At 64.0% G+C, this 17,798-nt stretch overlaps 1 protein-coding gene across 1 annotated transcript; it reads right to left on the bottom strand.

The window, feature by feature from the left end:
• Positions 1–11,998: 11,998 nt before the first annotated feature.
• LOC131275426 (mastin-like) lies at positions 11,999–14,817 on the bottom strand. The gene is made up of 6 exons (XM_058285543.2): positions 14,730–14,817; positions 14,597–14,657; positions 14,255–14,435; positions 13,776–14,047; positions 12,950–13,095; positions 11,999–12,848 (listed from the first exon to the last, which is right to left on the bottom strand). The coding sequence occupies exons 2-6, from the start codon at positions 14,655–14,657 to the stop codon at positions 12,684–12,686; spliced, it is 825 nt and encodes a 274-aa protein (XP_058141526.1). The 5' UTR covers positions 14,730–14,817; the 3' UTR covers positions 11,999–12,683.
• Between the last annotated feature and the right edge of the window lie 2,981 nt (positions 14,818–17,798).

Raw genomic sequence — 17,798 nt, 5'->3', positions numbered from 1 at the left:
CCACACTCCAAAGAAGGGGAGAGGCTCCGCCCCCTCCCTAGACCCCCAAAATGGGGGGGAGTCGGTTCAGGGGGGTCTCCCAGACAATGACAAGGGTCTTCTGAGCCCCGTCCTGTGCCTGGGCCAGAGTCACCCGTACCCCAGGGCATCTCTGACCACGTGTCGCTGGGGCAGGGCCCCGTGAGGCCAGGGCACCCCGTGGACAGCTATGATGGACAGGCTGGGGCAGGGTGCAGTGGCTCGGAGCTCTGAACCCCAGAAAAACACGAGCTGATCTGAACCCATTCTTGTGGGGAGAACCCCCGTCACCAGGGCCTTGGGTGGGGGCTCAGGGAGGGGTGGGCAGTGGAGTCAGGGGGCGGCTTCATCCAGCTTCTGAAAGGCCCAGAGCGGGAGCCACGGAGGGAGCCTTGGGGGCGGCCAGAGCTGGAAACTGGGAGACAGGGGGAGACGCCTCCCGGGCATCGCCCCGTGACGGGAAGCCGAGCCCGAGGCCCGCCGGGGGCAGCCCGCAGCGCCGCGGTGTTCCAGGGACAAAGCACGGCCTCCTGCGCGCCTCAGACCCAGCCCAGCGCCCCTGGTACTGATTTCAGCACCCAGGAAGCAGCATGGTTTATGGTCCCGGGAGGGGGCTGCTGCCACGACCCACCCCTGAACGTGGCGCTGTGCGCAGGCGGAGGCTGGCGGAGCCGTGAGCTGCGCCGCGCTGAGGCCTGACCACGCCCGCGGTGGGGACAGCAGGACCCCTCTCCTGTCACCAGCTTCAGAGTGGGGCCTTCAGGACTCGATGACGGGGGCCTCACCTTGTGACTGCCGTGTGCCCACCCGCCTCTAACGAGCTCACCTGCAGGGGTCACGAAGCCCGGGAGGACGGCCCCAAGAGGCGCAGACGCTCAGTGCGCGGGCAACTCGACTTGCGCACAGGTTGATGATAGGCTAAGCGGAAAGTGTAAAAGGAAACCAGCCCTGGCACGAGGTGTCCACAGGGGCTCTGGGAAGCTCTGACCCTTTCCCAGGACCCGGGAGGCCACCCACAGGCACCGAGGTATGAGCCCGCACAGGGCCATGGGTCCTAAAGAAAGGCCTGGCAGCCTGCCCGCCTCCAGCCGGCGCCGGTGCTCTGTGCACGCAGGAAGTGGCAGCCAAGGCGGGTTTCAACTGCCCGCTGCGTGCCAGACGCGCGTCCCAGCACACACAGGCGCTTGGCGAAGGACTTAGCATAATCCCGTAACGTAGTGACTTTAAAAACCCCAGCAAACCAGGAAGAGAAGGCCGCTCCCTCGACTGGTAAAGGACACCGGCTAACGTGGTAACTAACTGTGAAAGACCGGTGGCTCTCCTCTAAAATCCAGAGCAAGGCATGACATTCACTCTCATTGCTTCTGCTCAACATGGCACTGAATTTTCTAACCGGTGCAGTGAGATTTTAAAAAGAGATGAAGGCATCTGGTGCGTCATCTACGTAGGAAACCTGATGAAGCCTAACAAAGAGCTACCAGAACTAATAAGTGACTTAGCAGTGCTGCGTGGCTCGAGGTGTCTGGACTTCTACATACCAGCAACGATCAGGAGTGGACCTGACATAACAGGTTACAGCACTTGCAGCAGCATGGAAAGTACGAGATCTTGGTGATCAATCTGGTAAAAGATGTGCAGATGAGAACAAGAAAATAACTGGGGAATAGTTAGCGGCCTAAGTAAATGGAGAGATGTGCCTTGCTCGCGGGCCCGAGAACGCCATGTGGAGAAGACGTCAGTTTTCCCCAAAATGGTCTTTACATTCAACTGCAATCCTGATCAACATCTCCTCCAGCCTTTTTGGAGATACTGGCGGGGTGATTTAACGTGCACGGGATTGCAATGGACATAGAATAGCCACAGCAACTTTGAAAGAAGAGAACAAAGATGACAGGTCAACCCTCCCAGGTTCCAAGCTGCAGGAATTGAGACATGACATGAAGATAAAGGAAAAGACGGTGGGACAGGACGGAGAGGCAGGGGTGACCGCACGTGTGCAGAGGGGCAGGGCGAGCCAGAGGAGGAGGGACAGTGTTTCCATGAGCGCTGGAACCTCTGGAGAAGCCACTAAAAGGCCAGGACCCCCGGAGCCCCACACTAAAGAGCACTAGGAGAGGTGGCAGGAGGCGGGAGGTGAGGCCATGGGGGGCAGGGCGGGGACAGGGAGGAGGTGACCGTGCCCTGCTCCTGGGCAACGGCCGTCCTGCCCTGGACACTGACCAGCGAGCATGGGCATCCGTCCTGGGCATGTCGGGCGGGGGGAGGGTAGCCATCCACGGGGGCCCAAGCTGTCGGATTCAGGACTCAGGGGCCTGGGAAACCCCGGCCCCCAGAGGCCGGGTGCAGACACGCCTGAAGGGCGCTGGCCCGTGACAGGCGTCTGTCGTCCCCTAGGATGGAGCCTGATCTCCAGCTGCTGGGGTGCCCAGGCAGTGCCGCGCCTGCTCTCCCAAGAGCAAGTGAGGAACGGGGTCTCCCTGGCCCCGGAATCTGGGGGTCCTGCCCCCAAGGGCCCGCCATGGTGCCTCTGCCCGGCTCAGGGTCCAGGGTTACCAGACGAAGCTTTCAGACCAGGAGGGGAGGCAGTTGCTCAAGCCGCACCCCCAAACCCCAGCCCTGTTGCCTCACCGCCGAGCCAAGGAGCCGTTCCCTGGGGGAGGCTGATGCGGCCGAGATGGGGGGAGACCGGGCGGGGGTGCTCCTCGCAGGCCGGGTCCTGGCACAGCCCCTGACTGAGGGGCCATGGGGGGAGGCTGGCCCATAGCCCCCGGCCCCCCACCCGCCGCCCACCTACGAGGCTCCCCGTGGGGACCCCTAAGACTGCAGGCCGCAGTGCCCGGGTCCCAGGGCCTCTGTCCCCGACACCACCTGGGCCCCCTGCCCACCCCACCCAGCAGGGCCGCTGGCACGGGAGCCCCCAGCCCATCCTCCACTGCCCGCCCCTCCTTGACCCTTGGGGAGCCCCAAAGGCAAACCAGGGAATGGGGTTCTCAGACCAGATTCCTCTGAGAAGCTCTCTTGGGGGCCCAGGCCCCTGTCTCCCACCGTCCTTGCCACCCCCTGACAGGCAAGATGGCGGAGGGAGGCGGGAGGGAGCGCTCCAGGGCTGCGCACCCCAGAAGGGATGCGGACCCCTGCCTTCAGTTCAGGGTGGGGTAGGAACGAGGAAAGGCCCACAGAATCCTTTCCACGGAAAGAAGCAGGAGCACCCACGCGGCCCCAGCTCGCCCCGTGGTCCTTCAGCTACAGCTTCGCGTTTTGTGCAAGTGTGAAAAAGGTTTTCCCTTTGAAGAAAAAAGTAAGAATTGGAGGAGGGGATGAAAGAAAAAAGAGAGACAGGAAGGAATAATGGGGGAAAGAGACAGAGTGGGGAGGGGAGGGGGAGCGTCGCCCCAGGGCCTCTGAGCTCCGGCAGCCAGTCCCACCCGCGGCACGTCCCCGGCTGCCGGGGGCTGGCGGCAGCTGGCCGGCGTCCTGGCGTCCTGCTCTCCTGCCCCGGCAATGGAGCATCTCAGGGCCCACACAGGCCAGCTGCACCTGGCCGTCCCCTGCCCGGCCGAGCCTGCCCCTGTGCTCCGTGTGCCTTGCTGTGAGCCTGCGCCTCCTGACCCCGTGCCCTGTCCTTCCACCACTTGAGAGTGTTCCTAATGCAGAACGTGGGTGGCACGTGGACAACGCGTGGGTGGCATGTGGTGGTGCCCTGCAGGCCTCCCAGGCGCCCCCCCGTGTGGCACCCGAGCTCCCCTCCCCACCACACCGTCTCGCTGGTCCCGCCTCTTCCTGTGGAGGCGGCGCTGGTCGCTGGTCGTGGTGCACACAGGGCAGCTCCCGACCCCTGTCCCAGGCTGAGGAGCTGTCAGCCTCTTTCCAGGCTTAAAACGTGAGTCACTCGAGCCTCCCCGGTCGGTGGTCCATAGCCCCCGCCCGCGGGTGGAGGGACCACCGCTGACCGCTCAGTGCTGCCCGGCGCACAGAGGAGCCGCGGCCACCTCCACCGCACGCCACCGCACGATCAGCGCCGGCGCCCGTCGCCAGCGCTGGGGGATCTGCCTCCTTATCCTTGACAATCGGCGAGAGCGACGCGGTGCCCGGGACCCTTCAGCGTGTTCCCGTGAGCAGGGGGGGCGGGGGTGGGTTCCGGGTGCTGCTCCACCAGCGAGCTCGCCCCTCCTTCTGCAGAGCCTCCTCGATGGCCTCAGGTGGGAACCCTGCGGGGACACAGCTCAGGCCCGTGGTGGCTGCCACGCCCCTCCCGCGAACGTGCCCACCCCCCACGCAGGCAGCGCTCGTCCTGTGTGGAGCCAGCCCCGTCCCCCATTCTAGACATGTCACCCCGTCGCCAAGAGCCAGCGCAGAACTCCCCTGGAGACCCCCCACGTGGCACCCAAACCAGACACGCGCCCCCCTCCCTCCTATCATGGTGGAGCCCACTCCCCCGGCTCTCTGCTGACCACCGTGACCCGTGTCCTTCCTCTGCGAAAAGAGCACCCGGGGCCTGGGACCCGCTCACCCGCCTGCCTCGGGTCCCGGCCTCCGCGCACAGGTGCGCCCCGGGGACGCCAGCGGTGGCAGGTGCCGGCAGGGGGGGCGGCTCCAGCCTCAGCAGCGGCCAGCTCTGCCCAGGACGCGCTCCCGCCGCCCGCCGGGGACACGCACGGCACCAGCACCCGCCACGGGCACTGCCTCCTCCTGCCTCCCAAGGCCCCTCCCCGCCCGGGGTCCACTCGTGAGCGAGACTAACGCGGGTTCACGCTCGGTGGCAGGGCCGGGGCTGGGCGAGGCCGGGGGCCCCGAGGCAGGCGTGCGTTCCGGGGAAGCCCCAACCCTCGGCGACCAGGGCAAGTAACCCGCGGGCGCGGGATTTCTAAAAACCCACGATGACCGCGATATCGACGTGTGAAGTGCAGACGGGCTCGCACGGCCGGGATTGGTGAGGCCAGTGAGGTGAGCTGTGCGGGGCCAGGGCTGGAGCCTGTCTCCATCCAGCCTTTTGAGAAACCCCAGATCATTGGAAGAAGCAAGATTGAATTGCACCGATTTTTCAACAGCGACAATAGATAGAAACACACAGTGGAGCAATAATTTAGAGTGGTCATGGAGAACGACTCGGACCCCAGCACATTCTCTCCAGGGAAGCGATCAAGGATGAGCCTGGTGGTGTCACCAGGCACACCAGGTCACCAGCCCTCGTGCCCTCTGAAGCAGTTTAGATAAAGCGCTCGAGTAAACGGGAGATAAACACCAAGATGCTGCAAGAGGCGTTCAGTAAAGGAGATGGGTTATCTGGGTAAAGGTTGCTCTTACCTTTGAGGCCAGATAACCCCCAAGAAAAGAGATAATCTACCGGCCATCACCAGGTTAACAGTCCAGATGGTATCAGCAGGAGGGAAGTGCAGGGCAGATGTGAGGAGCCCACGGCCTCTTCTCTTACTGAGGTTGGAGAGAGAGCAGTTCTGGAACGGTAAGGCAGGAAAAGAACCATAAGAGTGGCTGAACCAAGTACTGCAGTAAATTAAGGTGGTGGAAACCAGTGTATGTCAATAATTGTGATAAATACAAAGCCAATAAACTCATTAGTTAAAAGGCAAATATTGAAGGTGGGTACAAAACAAATCCAGATATATGCTGTTCACAAGAGAGAAGCAGGAGTTGAAAGTAAAAGGAGGGGGGAAAACATCTTATAGGCAAATGCTAGCCACAAGTTAGCAGGGTTCATGGAAATAATTTTTTGGTAAATTGAGCAAAATTTAAAACTTAACAGTCCAAAAATAGGGAGATGATCTCTGAACCTAGAATACGTGTGTTCCTAATCTATAAAGAACTCTCCAACTCCATCATGAGAAAACTACCCAATAAAAATTTGGGTAAGAGATGTGAACAGACATTTTACAAAAGAAGCATGAGGGTGGCAGATAAGCACAAGAAAAATGTTCGCATCGTTATTCATGAACGTGCAGCCCCTGGAGTGGCATTTCTTAAAGCTGACACAGCAAGCGCCGCCTGGGTATCCACTGTCCACACACGTGAGAGATGGAAACTTACATCCACACAAAAACCTGGGTGCAAATATTTATATTGGCTTTATGCATCATCACCCAAAACTTAACACAAACTTACCTTCAACAGATAAATTCAGGTTTAAAAAATCAGCTGGAAAAAGAAAAGCAGGGAAACTAACTGTAGTGCATCAATGCGACAGAAAGCAATGGACATCCGATTCAGGTGGCAGGTGAAGAACCAGATTCCGAAGACTGTGTCCACGGGATTCTACTTACATGGCCTCCTGGAAAGGGTGAAACAAGAGGAACAGAAGAGCACGGGTGCCCGGGGCTGGGGGGGCTGAGAGCGGGGTGGAGGCGGCTGAGGGGGAGGCAGTTGTTCTGGTCTTGACCGCAGCAGTGGGTGCCCGGCCACGCGCACTCGGCAGAGCTGGTAGAGCCAGTAGCACACGTGTGTTTTACTGGCTGTAAGTGATCCTCGATAGACCTGACCCCACAGAAGAGTCATGGAAGCAACTCTTTCAGAAAGTAATTATGAGAAACAGGACCATGAAAGAAAAATCTTACACCAACAGCAAAAAACTCCAGGCACAGGTCATTTTAAATGTGAGTTCTAGCGAAATCCCAAGCAATCGAGTGGTCCAGTTTTACACTCTTCCAAAGCAGGGAAAGAGGACCTTGCCATGTCCTGTTCTAAGAGGTCACCGGGACGCAGGTGCCAGCGCTGGGCCTGAATCTTCACAAGGAGGGACGACGCACACGTGAGCATCCACCGCGGAGAGGAGCAGGCCGCGCCCGCTCGCGGGGAGAAGGGGCAGCACCTCGGACCCGGTTGGGGCAGCGCAGGAAGGCAAGCGGGTTTATCTAGAGAATCCCTAAGTGCCACTCACCACGTGGACACGCCAACACGGAAGACACACGGTCATCTGCTACAACCCGATGTCGATACGTCAAGCAAAAGCTTAATAAACCTCTCGGTAAAGAACTCTAGAAGGAATTTCCCTCGTAGATAAGGTAAAGCATAGCTATAGAAATAAAACATAGAGGAAGCATGATCTTAAATGGACAGTCCTTAGAAGCATTTTTCCACAAATAAAATTTAAAGAAAAAACAAGCCAAGAAGGAATACTGTCCCCACTTCAATTTAACATTGTGTTGGAAGTTCTCATGGGTGTTATTTTTAAAAAAGAAATCAAAGGGATAAGGTTTGGAAAGGAGAAAATAAAACCGTCATCACTTACATGTGATGTGCTTATTTATATAGAAATAAGCTACATTCCAGTGATTGGAAATGAGAGTTAAGATTGTGAGATGTGAGATTAATACATGAAATTCTGTTGTGTTTCTATATGCCAGCTGCAAAAAGGAGAAAACCCAGTGAAGGGACACTGTTTCCACGGTCTCCGAGAGCAGGACTACCCAAGGGGCTGCAGGAATTGCGCGTGGCGGGATTGTACTGCACGTGAGAATATCTCTTGCAGACCCCAGGTCAGCGGGAGACGCTGCGGCCTTGCGCAGAAGGTCACACTTCCCACTGGACGTGGCTGCAGCAGCGCCAGCGTCAGGAGCAGCGGCGGCTTTCACGGAGCCTCCTTCCCCGAGACGCCTTCCTGGGCCCCGGGGTGGGGGTGTCGGGCTCCCCACCCACCTGTGCACCCGTTGCCGCTCCCCCAGGGGGCCGCGGGACCCCCGCCGCCCTCCCCTCAGACACGCGCTGGTCCCTCCTGGAGCCCACGCTCTGCTGCCGCATCCCCTCCCGTGCCCTCTGGGCACGGGGCGTGGAGAGGGGCTGAGCTGGACCCACAGGCGGCGGGGGCTCGAGCAACCTGCGGGCCGCACCCCTGCACCTCCGCAGAGCTGAGCCGAGGAGCCACGCCGCCCCGGGAGGTGACACAGGGGCCTTTTCCTCTCAGTCGATTCTTCAGTGCACCCCCCACCCCAAGGCCAGGCTGTGCCGGGAACTGGTGTCCCCTAGAGACGCCCGTGGAGGGGGGCCTGCAGACACGCCCCCTCCTCCCCCAGCCCCTCTCCTTGCAGCCGGCCTGGCTGTGTCCACCCAGCAGGAGGCCCCTGAGACACCACGGGAGGTGGGAGCGGGCAGGGCCCAGGAGGGACGGGTCGGCAAAGGGATCTTGACCTCGACAGAGTGAACCCGACAGACCCACAGGTGGGGGTTTGTCTGAGGGTCCTGGGCCCACGGCAGGGCCACCAGGAAATGGAGGCAGGGGCCCCGGCAGGGGCTGGGGGATTGGGGAGCCTGAGCTGGCCCCTCCCGTCTATCTGCTGGGTCTGAGCCCCAAGCAGCTGGAGACCTCTGGAGGAACCCCAGCCTTGAGCGACTCCCAGGGATCCCAGCACCCCCAAAGTGGGCATGTGGGGGCCCCTGGGAGGAAGGGGACCCCGGTGGCTGCCCACCCAGGAGCAGGTGCTGCGGCCCCAGAGCCGACACCTGAGCGCGTTCCAGAGGCACCAGGTACAGCCAGGCCCCCGGGGGTCCTGAGCCATGACGGGGGAGGGGGGCCCCCACAGACAGGTCAGGCTCAGGACCCAGGACGCCGCCCCCTCACGCCCCACCCCCTGTGTCGCCGTCACACGGGGTCCCGAAGAACCCGCCACACTGGCCGTGGCCCGGCCCTGGAGACCCGCCCCCCACCTCGGCTAAACACCAGGCCAGCCCCCGCCGGGTCTGCTCCTGGCCCCTCTGTTCAGGGTGCACCCCCGCCAGTGGGACCCCACTCCCCAGAGCTGTCTGGACATGTCCCCCCAGGACCCCACGAAGCCACAGCCCTGTCAGCTCCGTGCCCCCAAGGCCGGCGTGCTCAAGAGAAGGGGCGAGAGAAGGGGGGGGGGGAGCGCCAGCGCGTGGCGGGGACACCTGCAGGCAGGGGACGTGGGCCCGGGCACCTCCCCCCATCCTGCCCCGCCCGAGGGGCAGCGCCTGGACCCCCAAGAGCAGCCCCCCCTGCCGACAAGCACACACAACCAGGAGGGGGCTGCTTGGTACACGGTTTAACGAGATTCAAGGGGAGTGGAGAGTGGGGGTTGTGGGCCCTGCCCAGCGCTCTTGGGAGAGACCCCAGCCCCGGAGCCCCCAGGAAGGGCAGGGAAAGGACGAGGCCAGGGGCAGGAGGTCCTTGGGCAGGGCTGCGGCAACCTCCACTCACCTCCAGCCACGGGGCCGGCGAACCCCAAACTCCTGGGCTGGGGGCAGCAGGAGAGGCGGGCCTGGGGTGTTGGTGGGGACGGCGCAGCGATAGCTGCCATCACAGACATCCCCGTCCTGGCAGGACCGTCACCTCCCCAGGTGAAGGGCCAGGAGAGCGGCTCTGCGGGGAGAATCGGGGGGGCGCGGGGGCCAGGACGTGCGCCCCACTCGGGGCAGGGTCCTCAGCAGAGGGGAGGGCCCACGGCCAGGCCCCGGGACGCGGGGGCCCACGGCAGCAGCACGACGGAGGGTTCTCCCCTCGGAAACCTGTGCTGGGAAAGGAAGGCCCAGGACGCCCCAAGACGGGCGCCAGGAGGGGAATCGCGCCTTGGGGGGCCACGTCCTCCCTGGCCCCCGAGGCTCCAGCGGCCTCCGCCCTCGGGCCTTAGCCTGGAGTTCCTCCCCCAGGCGCCTCTGCCTCGAGGGCGGGACCCGGAGCCCCCAGGCGCCCACCTGCCACCCCAGCCTGGCCCTGCTCCACAGGGCACCCCAGAAGACGCAGAGATGATGAACTGTTCCTGGTGCCCCCGCTCCTCCCTCATGGCCCGTGCCCCCCTGGCCTTCACTTCCAAGGCCGGCGTCCCCTAGCCGGTCCCCCAGCACGTCTTCCTGGTGGAGACCCTGAGCGAGGCAGGCGGGGGGTCGACCGGCCTGACGGGCCCGAGAGCACCACGGGGGCCTCCGGTTCCAGCAGGCGACGTCCCCGCCCCCTCGGCAGACAGGCTGGCATTGACCTTGGGGTGCCGGATGACCTGAGTCCCCCTCCTCAGCCAGTCGTGCTCCTAGAGCCTCAGCTGCCCACCTGGACCCTAAAGGCACAAGCTTCCAAGTCTTCCCTGGTGGGGGGAGACCAGAAACTTCTCAGAGGTGCTGGCTGGGGGCAGGGACCCGAGCTCAGTGCAGCAGTGGGGACCCCTCAGGGCCCGGGAGCCAGGGGCCCACGAGCAGGTGAGGGGCCAGTCCTTGGGGATGGGGCCCCGAGCAAGCTCAGCTCGGTTCAAAGATGCACAGCCCCCCCACCCCGGCCCCTCTGCTGGCCCACCCCGTACCCCACCCAGCCTGGGGGACCCTGTTGGAAGCCACTGATGGTTGCACACAGTGGGTTGTGGTCAGCACTCACTGGGGGTGCACGAGGGAGCCCCACCCACGTGCTCCCACTGCTGAAACTTTGCTCATCAAATCTCAGGCTGACCTACCAGGGGTACTTCCCGACAGAGATATCACATCCCTCCACGATGTCCCCCAGCTCGTGCCCTGGGCTGGGATCTGGGGGAGCAGGTTGAGGGGGTGTCAGGGGGCCCAGGTCACAATCTTCCCAGAGCTGGTTTGGACAGAGCCAGGCCAGGTGAGGAGAGCCAGGTGAGCCAGGTGAGCCAGGTGAGCCAGGTGAGCCAGGTGAGCCAGGCCACCTACAGCTGGTCCTATGAGACTGGGCAGCACAGGAACTGGATGGGGACAGCACCCACCTGGGGTCCAGTGGGGACCGGGAGGGGCAGGGCAATCTGAGCGTGTCCAGGGCCCTTGGGGACGGGGCGGGTCGTGGAGATGCCGTGAGCGGCCTCGGGCCTGGGGCTGGTCCTCTCCACTGACCAGAAGCTTCCGCTGCCCCTGAACCCAAAGCCGCCCCCAGGCTGCCGGGTCAGGTGAGCAGGAGGGGGAGAGCAGAGGGGGCGAGTCGCCAGCAAATGACCCAGGGGACACCACGTCGGGACGCAGAGGGCGGGCTGGGCACGAGGCCATGGGGGGCGGGGGGCTGCGTCCTCTCCCAGGGCCCACCCTGAGGGCTCCAGGGGCCGCCGAGGCCGAGCCTGCACCTGAGCTCCCGGGAGGGGCTCCTGCTCCCAGGCACCCCGTGCAGCTGGCCGTGCGCGGGTGTGAGGACCCAGCGCCCTGCCCTGCCCGCACCAGTGCCTCGGGACCCCGGCCCAGCACGTTGTCCCCGGGTGGAGCCGAGGGGCTGCCGGGCCCCGGCTGGGCTGCTGAGAGGCCGCTTCAGTCAGGGGACCCGCGCCCCACCTCTGGCTTGGTGCCCCGTGCACCCCCGGCCTGCAGAGCTGCCCTGGCAGGGGCTGGGGGCTTCAGGGGCTGGTGGGGAGCAGAGACACTGTGGAAACGCCCCCTGCCTCCCCAGCCTCGCCCTTCCCTGCTTGCTGCACGCCCCCCCGCCCAGGGTCAGCCCTAGACTCCAGGCTCTCAGGAGGCGGACCACCTAACTGGTGCAGGCGGAGGGGCCGTAAGAGACCGACAGGGCGTGCCCCCCGCAGAGCGGCCACACGGGAGGGTTTCCGTCACCGCGGTCATCTCTGCCCCGCCGAGCCTGGTGGGTGCTGCTCAGACCACCCTGGAGAGCGGACCCCAGGCCCACCTGGCCTCATGCTCGGGGCGGCCCCGGCCCTCGGGGACCTGGGGTGGGTGCTGGGGCGGGCTGGGCTCAGCCGAGACCACCTCCCACGGGGCTCGCGAGAGGCAGCTCAAGCAGCTCCAAGGCGGGAGGCTGGTTTCAGGATCTCCCAGTCCCGCTGTGATCACAGCCACCATTAAAAACGTGGTTGTGCCAATTGACAGTTTAAACACGACGTAAAAACAGAACCTGAAAACCCAAAACTGCTGTTTCTAGATGGCCGTGTGGGGTGAGCAGCCGAGCAAATTAACAGAGGAACGAGGCTGTGGACAGGGAGGCAGTGAGCAAAACCCAATTGAAGAAAGAGAAGGAAACAGGGTACTGCTTTTAATGGAACAGAGCCTCTGATTCTTTTTCATATTTTTTATTTCTCTGCAAAGATTTCTTATCTTTTCATTAATTGTGAGTATATTTTCCTTTGTATCATAAAGCACTGTTTTAAGTGAAGGGAAGGCAGTGAAGAAAAAGGGAATGAAAGAAAGAGCAAGGAATGGAGGAGAGCAGGGAAAGGAGAGGAGGGGGGAGGGAGGAAAGAAAACATGGGAGTAGGGACAGAGAGAAAGAATAAAGTCAATGGAGAGAGGAGAGAGGAAAGGGGCAGGTAGGAAGGAAAGAGCAGAGGCTGGATGGGCGGGGGAGACCTGAGGGCACGGGCTGCTGAGTCTGGGGACCAGCCACCCCACCCCCACGCCATGGAGGCCAGCGCAGGAAGAGGCCGCGAGGTGCAAAACCCAGCTGGCCCCGCCCCCCTGGCCCCCAGAGCCCCCAGACCTCCAGGTCACAGCCACAGACAAGGACGCGGAGCGCCAGCTGCTTTCCACCGAGTTTAATAATAAGCACAGATTGGGGTGGGGGCGGTGGTCCTGGGCCATCTCCACCCCCGTATGGGACACAGAGCCTGGGAGCCTGTCCCCTGCCTCTGCTCCCCGCTGTCCGGGAAGGCCAGCACGCTGGAGCCAGGGGCAGAGGGCGGGGAGCAGGGGCGGGGGGCAGCGCTGTGGGGAGCAAAATGCTGAGCCCCAGGGGAGAAGCGCAGGGGCCGCGCCCGGACGCGCCTCGGTCAGGGCTGCAGGGGGACGTGCTGGCGGATCCAGGGCACGTAGGACGACACTCGGGCGTAGACTGTAGGGAAGTCAGGAAGTGCACAGAGCAGGGCAAAGCTCACCACGCCCACCTGGAGCCAGTGGTCCTTCATATAACAGACCAGGGGGCCCCCCGAGTCGCCCTGTGGGGAGAGGAGCGGGTCAGCCCCTGTGCCTGCGACCCCCCTGCCCTGAGGCTCTGGCCCCTCCTCAGGTGCACCTGGCGGAGGTCGGGGCGCCTCACCTGGCAGGTGCTCTGGAACTTGGCGCCTGCACACAGCATGTCTTCTGTGATGGGCATGTCCACCTGCTGGTACTCCCTCCTGCATCGCTCATTGCTCACGATGGGGACTTCCACCTGCTGCAGGTTCCAGGGGGAAGGCAGGGGACCTGTGGGGAGAGGGCGAGTGAGGCGACCCCCCCTACCCACCACCTGCTCAGACCTCAGCACCTGGCTGGAGGGGGCAGGGCAGGATGCGCCTCCACTGGGTGCTGAGAACCTGCAACCACTGGCCTACAACCACCGATGCTGAAAGGGTCCTTTTTGCTCCCGGAGCCTCAGATTGCTCCCCTTTGAGGGGAGGGGTGACGAGAGGTTCCCAAGTGTGTCTGCAGCTCCCACACGCACAGGGTGCAGGGCAGGTGCCCCAGCCCAGGAGCCACACCCATGGGAACCCCGAGGACAGCTGCGGGGACCTGCCCCCAGGCCACGTGTTCCCAGGAACAGGAGAGCCTCAGGGGCGAGGACAGGGACACGGGAGGACCTAGGGGCGATGAGCCAAGCACGCAGCCCCAGAATGTGCCCTGCAGCTCTGCACCCGGGTGCCCCCACTTCAAGAAGGGGAGCAGCAGCCTCCTCTTGGGGTGTTGGGGGCTGAGTTTGGCCTGGGGTCCCCCAGAGCTGGCCCAGCAGGGCCCCTGTCCTGGGCAGCTGCGTGAACCTGCCCACCCGCTCCCCCGGGTCCAAAAGGCAGGGACCGAGGTCTTCTCAAGAAAGACCCCCTGCCCCTCCCAGCCGCTGGCCCTGGGCAGCCCACCCACGGCCCCTCCATGGTGATCCTGGCACTTACGATTGGTCCAGGTGTCCCCCCAGCCTGTCACCCAGCAGGACATCTCAGGGACGCTCAGAGAGGCAGGTGGGAGGGGGACGGGCCAGACGTACTTGGAGATCTCCACAGGGACCTCCAGTTTCAGCAGGGCGATGTCCCCGCCCCCCGTGGCAGACAGGCTGACATTGTACTTGGGGTGCCGGATGATCTGAGTCACCTTCGTCAGCTGGTCGTGGTCGTAGAGCCTCAGCTGCCCCACCTGGACCCTAAAGGCACAAGCTTCCAAATCTTCCCTGGGGGAGACCAGAAGCTTCTCAGATGGAGCCTTGGGGGGGCCCAGGGACCAGGGCTCAGAGCAGAGCACGGACCTCCCAGGGGCTCAGAGCCAGAGACAGCCCAGACCCTGGAGAGAGGGTGCCCGAACCTTGACCCACCCCACCCCAGGACCCTGAACCCCCACCTCCCACTCCCTATACTGCAAGGGGTCGGGGGTCACTCACGGCACAACGCAGTGAGCTGCGGTCAGCACCCACTGGCTGTGGATGAGGGAGCCCCCGCACCAGTGCTTCCACCACTTGTGTTCTAGCACGAAGATCCTCAGGCTGACCTGCCAGGGCCACTGCCCGGCGGGGGCATCCTGACCCCCCACGATGCCCACCAGCTCGGCCCCTGGGCCCTGGGCTGGGTGAGCAGAACGAGCAGTGAGCAGGGATCAGACCCCCCCCCCCCACAGCCCAGCTGGCCTCTCAGCCCCCCAGGAGGCGCCACCCTTGTCCCCTCCCCGGGCTGGTGCTGAGGGGACAGGGCAGCTGGGCAGGGGCAGGGCCGGGGTCGGGACTCACCCGGGAAGGCGAGGACGGAGCCCCCCAGGCAGGGCAGGGCCAGGAGCAGCAGCCGCAGCATCTGCAGGGGAGGCAGGGGTGGGTGGGGGGCCAGGGCGCCCCGGCTGAGGGGTGGGGGGGGCAGCGCCCTTACCTTCCCAGGTCTGTGCCGCCTGCGGCTCTGGGGCGCGGGCGCCCCTTTATCTGTCCTGCAGAGGAAGTGGTGGGTGGGCTGCCCGCCTCCCGGGGTCCTGCAGGGGCGGGGCAGCCTGAGCTTCTCGTCTCCCGCGGTCCCCCCAGGTCAGTGTCGCAAGCAGAGATGGAGGAGACAAGGGGCTTGCCCCACGTGACCCCACCCCGCGCCCCGGGCACCAGCGGGGCCGCCCCCCGGGGAACGCCCTGCCGCCCGCGGCCCCCCTCGCCGTGCGGGCGCCGTCCTGGGCGGCCTCTGGGCACGTGGTCGGCACCCGGGGCTCGTCTGCCGAGTGGACGGGCTGGCGCGGTGGGGGTCCAGCCCGGCGAGGGGCCCCGGGAAGGCAGGGCTCCCCTCCAGCACGTGCACGTGTGCGTGCTCACGCCCAGGCACACGACGCACGCGCGCACGGTGCTGCCCCGGCAGGGGACCCCGCCCCAGCCGCCCAGGAGGGGCCCCGGCCGCACCGTCCAGCCCCGCCCGGCCCCGCCTCGGCCGCCTCCCTCCGCCAGGAGCGCCCTCGCCCCCGCGTGGCAACCGGGAGAACTGCAGGTGCTGCCCGCAGGTCCCCCGACCTCCCGCAGGGCCCCCCCCCAGGGGAGCCTCGGGACAGGGGGTCGGTGGGGACCCCGCAGGCCCTCCACGGACCCCCCAGCCCTTCCCGGGGAGGCGCCTCCTGATTGGCCCGCCCTTTGCCATCAGGCGGTCCCGCCTTGGCATTCCCAAGCCCCCCGCCCCCTCCCAGGCCTGAGGAGAGTCGGGGGGCTCTTCCCTGCGCCCAGGTCCCGGACATGTCAGTGGGGGCGGGGGCAGGGGAGAGGAGCCCACTTGTAATTTTTCTAGCGGGGTCCGCACTGCACGCCCCGAGCCTCAGCCTCCGAGATCCAGAGGGGCAGAAGGCAGGGGCTGGGGGCAGGGGCTGGGGGTAGGGACTGCGGGCAGAAGGCAGGGGCTGGGGGCAGGGGCTGGGAGTAGGGACTGCGGGCAGAAGGCAGGGGCTGGGGGCAGGGGCTGGGGGTAGGGACTGCGGGCAGAAGGCAGGGGCTGGGGGCAGGGGCTGGGGGTAGGGACTGCGGGCAGATGGCAGGGGCTGGGGGCAGGGGCTGGGGGTAGGGACTGCGGGCAGATGGCAGGGGCTGGGGGCAGGGGCTGGGGGTAGGGACCAGGAGCAGATGGCAGGGGCTGGGGGCAGGGGCTGGGGGTAGGGACCAGGAGCAGATGGCGGGGCTGGGGGCACATGGCAGGGGCTGGGGGCACATGGCAGCGGCTGGGGACAGTGGTGGAGCCACACAGGACCCACGTCCCCGGCACCTTCAGCGGTGGCGTCCCAGGCGCCGCCCCCAGCGGAGTCCTCGCCCCCGAGGGCATGGGCAGGCCGAGGGGCTGCTCCGGGGCGGCTGGACCCCACCCCTCAGGCCCCGCCCACCCCGTCCCTCGTGGCCTCGGAGCGTGTGGCTCCGCTCAGCTCTCCAGCCAGGCCCCCTGGAGCCCAGTCGCGGGGTCTCCAGTTTGGGGGCGCGGTTGGGGCAGCGTCCCCTGGGGAGCTCGTCAGAAGAAACTCGCCGCCGCCCTCCAAACCCACTGGGGCGGGCAGCGCCCGAGGGCGGCCGGGGCGGCGGGAGGAGACCCGGCGCTGGTGACGGTCGCGAACTCCCCGACTCCGGATGGCGCGGCCCCCGCCCACGGGCCCACAACGCGGCGCTCGGACGCGCAAGTCCAGGTTTTTTGAGATTCGGAAATAAAAGTCGCAGGGGGCGGCCACGCCCCGGCCACGGCCAGGCCACGCCCCCACACCTCCACCGCCCACGGGAGCCGTGTGGAAATTCCAATCTGCCCACGCACCTGAGGACCCCATCGTTCTGGACTCGGGGGGCCCGGGGCACGAGGGCGGGGCGCTCCAAAGGGGACCATTTAACTTTGGGGGGCTAAGCGGGGGACCCGGGCGCCTGTCCTCTCCCGCGGGGCGAGCCCGGCTCAGGCCGGCCCTGGGCACCCTGCAGACTCGCTGCCTGAGGCTGGAGCCCAGGCCTCTCCCCTGCCTGTGCCCACAGAAGGCACGGGACCCCAAAGGGCTGGGGCGCCCCGACCCCCACGCCAGCGACAGGGGTCGCTGCAGCTGGTGATCTCCACACGCCTTCGGCTGTGCCCCCGGGTGACCGGCCTCACACCTGAGGATCTTGGCTGAAAGGACGGTCCTTTCTCCACGAATCCTCCAGGCACTTCTGAAAACCTGCTGACCACAGACGCACAGGTGTGTCTCTGAACCCTCCTCCTGGCCCACTGAGCGCTGAGCTTTCCCTGCGCAGCACCTCACCTTCCAGCAAATGCAGCCTGAGAGCAGGGGGTGTGTGTCTCTCAGCGCTGTTCTTTTTCAAATTTATTTTGGTGATTCTAGTTCCTTCACTTTTCCATGTAAATTTTAGAATCAGCTTGTCGATTTCTACCAAAAAACTCTGCTGGGGTTTTGCTTGAGCTTGTGTTGAAGTGTGACTCTGTAGTCTGGGGAGCCTTGACACAACCCTATGATAGGATCATGGAGACACATGACGTGATGCATCTGTCAGCCCCCAGAAACGTGCAGCACGACGAGTCAACCCTGATGCAGACTGTGGACTTTGGTTTATGAGAAGGATCAGTATCAGCTCATCGACTGATAGAATTAAAGATGGAATTACCAGGGAAAACTGTGAGCAGGTGGCCGGTAAGGAAAGAAAGGGGGCTCATGGGAACTCTGTACAATCTCAATTTTCTGTCAACCTAAAACATCTACTAATTCATAAAAATAATGTTATACAACTTCACTTATGTGTAAGAGCCTTACATTAGGCTTTCAATTCCCTCTCACCTTGTTGGAGTCACGGACCCGAAGGGTATCGGGAATGAAAGACAAAGAGAGATTGGGATCAGGGGATCTGCAAGCATTGAAGCCTCAAGCTCATCAGACAAGTTTATTAATCTCAGGGGCTTCTTTATATACCCCAAGCAATCGTGGGAACCAGCAACTATTCTAGCTAACTATTCCCATTACCT

This window comes from Dasypus novemcinctus, chromosome 23, assembly GCF_030445035.2.
Source record: "Dasypus novemcinctus isolate mDasNov1 chromosome 23, mDasNov1.1.hap2, whole genome shotgun sequence".
Classification (NCBI taxonomy): Eukaryota; Metazoa; Chordata; class Mammalia; order Cingulata; family Dasypodidae; genus Dasypus; species Dasypus novemcinctus.
The sequence above is the reverse complement of the archived record's forward strand: the minus strand, read 5'-3'. Positions and strand labels throughout refer to the sequence as shown.

Coding starts and splice junctions, on each gene's coding strand:
- LOC131275426 (XM_058285543.2), bottom strand. CDS start 14,657: ATGCTGCGGCTGCTGCTCCTGGCCCTGCCCTGCCTGGGGGGCTCCGTC. Junction 13,096..13,775: donor GGGGGACACCTGGACCAATC/GTAAGTGCCAGG, acceptor CTCTCCCCACAG/GTCCCCTGCCTTCCCCCTGG. Junction 12,849..12,949: donor AGTTCCAGAGCACCTGCCAG/GTGAGGCGCCCC, acceptor CTCTCCCCACAG/GGCGACTCGGGGGGCCCCCT.